Here is a 5,000-nt window from a genome sequence, read left to right as displayed (position 1 = left end):
TCATAGTGTGATTATTGTCCCACAGAAACGTTATTATATTATGTTATGACAGAGTGTCTCACTGACACACGGTTCTTATGATTATTGATTATTATTCATCGTTTTCACTCTCATTTTCTAAAAATACAGACTTTTGTCACATGTCACATGACAGCCTGTGTGTTCTTCACTAAATGGCCCGCAGTGTTTCCATCCCCCCCCCCACCCGTGACCTCCAGAGCTGTCTGTACAGAGGTCAAAGGTCATCCTGCTGCAGACGCTGAGAGACAGTCCAGCGGCTGTGTCCGCCCGCTGACATCATGCTTCTTCTGGCTCTGTGGTTTTGTTTGGCTGGGAGGGAGGTTGTGACCTCCAGGGGGTCAAAGGTCACGGTGGTGCAGTAAAAACAGAAAGCTCCTCCGCTGCAGATAAACCTGGAATTTACAGTTTCACCCTTTAGGTTTATTTTATTTATGAGGTTTCAGAACAGGAATCTTTGTAGCGTTGCATTCTGGGTGATGTATGCAAATGAGTTAGTATTTTCTATTTCAAAGTCTCCTCTCTGAAGGATCTATTTAATGTCCATCGTCATAGAAACACAGGACTCTGGATTATAACAGCGTACTCTAAACACTACGGTTCCCTTGAGCCCTCAGAGGAATCAGAAGTTTAGAGGTTCATCTTTGAACACATTCTCTCTGATATGGAAAATGTGTCGACAGCCTAGTTGGTTGGTTCCGTCTTCTCAAATGTTTGAGGAGGTTCTGTTCACGTTCTGTTGGTTACATTAATGATTTACTGAACACAGGGACCGAGGAGGTTCTGTTCACGTTCTGAACACAGGGGCCGAGGAGGTTCTGTTCATGTTCTGTGTTTCATTGTCTCCTCCAGATGGACCGCTGCAGTCCGTCCCTGCTGTAGGTCCGTGATGGCCGCTGGGTTTCCTGGACGTGGAGGAGACCGATCCAGAACCGGACTCCATGCTGGTCGTCATGGCCTCGCTGGACGGAAACACGTCGGTTGAGACGCTTCTGGCAGCGATCCATCTGGAGAGGTCAGAGGTTAACTTAGCAACAGTCCAACCACATATCAATGCTAACACCTTAGCATAGCTAACACCTTAGCATAGACTTGCATCCTGTCTCTTAAAGCTACAGTGTAAACAGTGTCACTCATGTCTCATTGGTTAAAAACATCTCTGAGCAGTTAAACGTGATCATTAAACCTCCGACGGGGTTTAAGGGTGAATATAAATGTAATGTTCCAACGTGTGCTACAGGCTAACAGAGAGCTTATTGTAAGGTACATGTATGAAACGTGCCCTGTGATAGGCTGGCGACCTGTCCAGGTGAACCCTGCCTTCGCCCATTGACAGCTGGGATCGGCTCCAGCACCCCGCGACCCTTAACTGGATAAGCGGTTACGGAAGATGGATGGATGAAACGTGTTAGCATGGAGCGTCTGACATACACCGGTGGTAGAGGAGAGTAGCATGTGTTAGAATGGATGCTAGTGTACATACTAAAGCTGTTCACTGTCCTATATTAAAAATCATTCATTAAAGGTTATGTAACAACGTTAGTGAATCTGAGCAGTAAATCAAATGTATTAAGCATAGTGATGCTTCACCCTTCATCTCTAAATCTCTAAATCTACACCTTTCACACTTTTCAGGACCAGTTGACTCTTTTTTCATTCTGCCTCGTGAGTTTTGTTGCAGGTGACACTCACTCATGATTTCTGTCGTAACCAACAGGAAAAGGTAACTTGTGTAGGAGACGGTGATTATTCAGTCAAACAGACTTCCAACCTGCTGAACTGGAAACAGATAACTCTCCCCGATTGTTTCTCGGTGGTGTTATCGTTGTCATCAAGACAAACTCGTTCCAGTTTCCTCTGAACCAGCACCAACAACACATGACACACTGACATGTTTTCATTGTTACTCCAGTTGTTCCTTCACTGGAGACAGTAACTGTGAAGAAGTCACGTTGATGCTCCTTGGTATCTTGGAAAGGCTCCTGATGTCTACGGGGAAACACAAAGTGCTCTCCTCTTCCTGTTTTGGAACAAAAGTCAGTTAGGGAACCACTAAACGCCGATGTCAATATTCTTCAGACAACCAACATTTTCTTCATCAAGATAAGTTCAAACAAAAAAACCTTTTCCACTTTAACTTTTAATTCGTTTTTTGTCTGCAGGTACCTGGACGCCTTCCATCGAGCCGACCTCCTATTGGCTCGAGACTTCACCCACCTGGACAACGATGCCTTGGTCAGTCTGGGTATAACGGCCACCGGACACAGGAAGAGGATCCTACGATTGGTCAGTCACATTCAGAGGCTGGACAGTCAGAGAGCCAATCAGATAGCTAACCCCCCACGTGACCGCTGTCAGTCAGTGTCGGACATTTCCTGGTCAGAGCGAGGTCCCGGCTCTGCATCGCTCTGTCAGTCCTCAGGACCCGTTAACTTTGAGGCGTTCCGGAACAGCTCGGCGCCGAACCTCAACGCCATGCTGACCGGCTCTGACGGCAGCAGACCGGCGGTGAAGCCGGTTCCCAAACCCAGAACTGTCTTCAACCGCCGGAGGACAGCACCGATCCACTTCTGTCCAACCCCAGACCCTGCCACGCCCCCGTCCAGGAGGCTTTCCCAGGAGTCCATCTGTTTTACTGTGTTAGAGGGTTTGACCTCAGGGGACACGCCCACACCTGATGACAGGTTGACCTCTGACCTCAGCGACAAGTCAACCACGTCCAGCCGAAGACCGAGTCAGACGGAGAGGAGGAGGCCGAGTCGTAGCTTGTCTCTGTCAGACGCTGGAGGGTTGTTACCTCCTGTTCCTCCGAGACTGAACCGTGGGATCTCCTCCGCCGTGTCCCAGGTGTCCCCGCCCTCCTCCTCCTCCTCTTCACCTGTACGGACTGAGCAGAACCAGACGCCTCCTGTGACTTCCGGTCCCGGTAGTCTTGACAACAGCAGGCTCTCTGGATCCTCTGGTTCACCCAGAGGTGGTGGGATGGAGATGGTCTCTAACGAGATCTACTGGGGGACTTTACCTGGTTCTACTGCCCCCAGTGGAGGGAGGAGTTACTGCAGCCAGCAGTCAGCTCCTCCGACTCCACCCAGACAAACACCTGAGAGGAACCGCGAGAGGAATAGGTAGGTCACTCTTGACTGGTTTCTAGACCTGGGACCAAATAACAAGGGATATTCACTTTGTTTTTTAGTAGCGCTAAACTAAATGTTTTGTCAAAATACATCCATGTTATCAGCATAAATACGTCCTTCCTACCTAACGATCCACCAACCGTCCGAGGCCTCCTAAAGATTCCCTTACCTACCTACCTCAGGGTTGTGGTTACAGGAGGCTTTGGGCTCAGAATGCTTCAGATGAAGTGGTTGTTGGATCTTTGAACAGCATCTGAAACCTCATCCACCAATTCGTTCAGACAGTGGGAGGACTGAATTTGACATTTTTTTAAGGGGTCAGCGCTGCATCAACACTTGTAGTTTTAAGAACAACTTTATTGTCAGGTCGACACATTTCAGCTTGTTGCCTTGATCCGGATCCTTAGATGTTCCCAACGTTAGACGTCAGGACAGCAGAGTCGCTGCCCATCTTTCAGCGCAGGCTGAAAACTCACCTCTTCAAGAAGTACTACCCTGAGCCTTCCTCTGAGCACTTATTGTATTGGTATTAGTTTGTTTCTATACTTTTGCTCTGGTTTATGCTTTTAGATGCTTGTTTAAGAAAGGAGATGCACTGATGACTTCTGGTGACTAGTAGTTCTCTTGAATACCTATGTTGAATACACTTCCTGTAAGTCGCTTTGGATAAAAGCGTCTGCTACATGACTGTAATGTAATGTAATGTAGATGGGATATATAATCCAGGGGATCCAGTGTTCTGTAGTTCGACCCATACTGAGGACTACAAGTCAGGATATCCCCACATGCTCAGATTGAAACCATTCTGTCTCTCACAGGTTCACCTACTAAAGTAACACTGACTCTCCTTTAAATCAGTTACTGAATGCTTAATTAATTAATGCTTAATTAATGGTTTGTCTGTGTGGTTTTCAGTGGCAGCACTTTAAGTAACAACTCTTCAGGATCAGCCAGAGGTGAGTACAGACGAGACTACATATGAAAACATGATGCATAGCTACAGTTCCACTGAATTTACAAGAACAACCATTTAAACCTGGATGCTGTTTATTTTGGCCTTTAGAGGTTTGGAGTCATTTTTGAGGATTCATAGTACTCCATGTTTGAACACTGTGTGTTCTGTCTGTGTGGTTTAAAAAGCAGAACATGGTCACATTAACGTTTTCTGTTCAACAGCTTCAACAGACGACCCTGAGGAGGAGATCAGCCCTTACTGTGAAACCGTTTATCAAAGCAGACGAAATCCTCATCCCTGTGAGGTGAGATACAAAGCTCATTCGTATCCTCCCTCCTCCCACTTTACTTCTTCTTGTCCTCATCACAAAGATGGTGTCACAAAGACTCCGGCTGATGAAGCCCAGGGGAAGAAAGATAGCTCCAAAATGGTCACAAATGAACCGTGTACTATGTCGAGTCTGTGATGATAGAAATGTGCTCTTTAAATGTTTTACCCTGCAGAGTGAAAGAAGCAGACTGGAGGACAGACATGCAGAGGATCATGGGTAAGACTCCAGCAACTCTGTGAGGTTTATTATTTAGCTTTTTATAAGTTAAATACAACAACGACAACAAAAGAATAGCTTGACATTACACAAATTCAGGAATTACAGATAGACATTATACAGTCAAACAAACATGAGAGAAGTGTTAAGTGTAAAAGACAAAGTGAAACAATTTATGAGAGAAGACAAGCTAAGTAAATAAATAAAAGGCATAACATAAATCAGTTTTGTCTGCATTCAACACAATCTTCATCTGAATGAGCTGAGGCTGACAAATATATAAAGTTGTATCATCTGCATATTGTCGGAACTCTGGAATGCCCCAAGGTTCTCTATCTTTGTAGAT

General features: G+C 45.9%; 1 protein-coding gene across 1 annotated transcript in view; it reads left to right on the top strand.

Moving 5' to 3' along the window:
• arap3 (ArfGAP with RhoGAP domain, ankyrin repeat and PH domain 3) overlaps positions 1-5,000 on the top strand; it is a 36,698-nt gene that overhangs the window by 7,639 nt on the left and 24,059 nt on the right. The window contains exons 2-6 of the mRNA XM_054597192.1: positions 871-1,033; positions 2,181-3,143; positions 4,068-4,108; positions 4,329-4,411; positions 4,611-4,654. Of these exons, the coding sequence (XP_054453167.1) occupies positions 960-1,033; positions 2,181-3,143; positions 4,068-4,108; positions 4,329-4,411; positions 4,611-4,654 (1,205 nt within the window). The 5' untranslated portion in view covers positions 871-959. The remainder of the gene's footprint in view (positions 1-870; positions 1,034-2,180; positions 3,144-4,067; positions 4,109-4,328; positions 4,412-4,610; positions 4,655-5,000) is intronic.

The sequence above is a fragment of the Anoplopoma fimbria genome, chromosome 4 (assembly GCF_027596085.1).
Source record: "Anoplopoma fimbria isolate UVic2021 breed Golden Eagle Sablefish chromosome 4, Afim_UVic_2022, whole genome shotgun sequence".
Lineage (NCBI taxonomy): Eukaryota > Metazoa > Chordata > Actinopteri > Perciformes > Anoplopomatidae > Anoplopoma > Anoplopoma fimbria.
The sequence above is the reverse complement of the archived record's forward strand: the minus strand, read 5'-3'. Positions and strand labels throughout refer to the sequence as shown.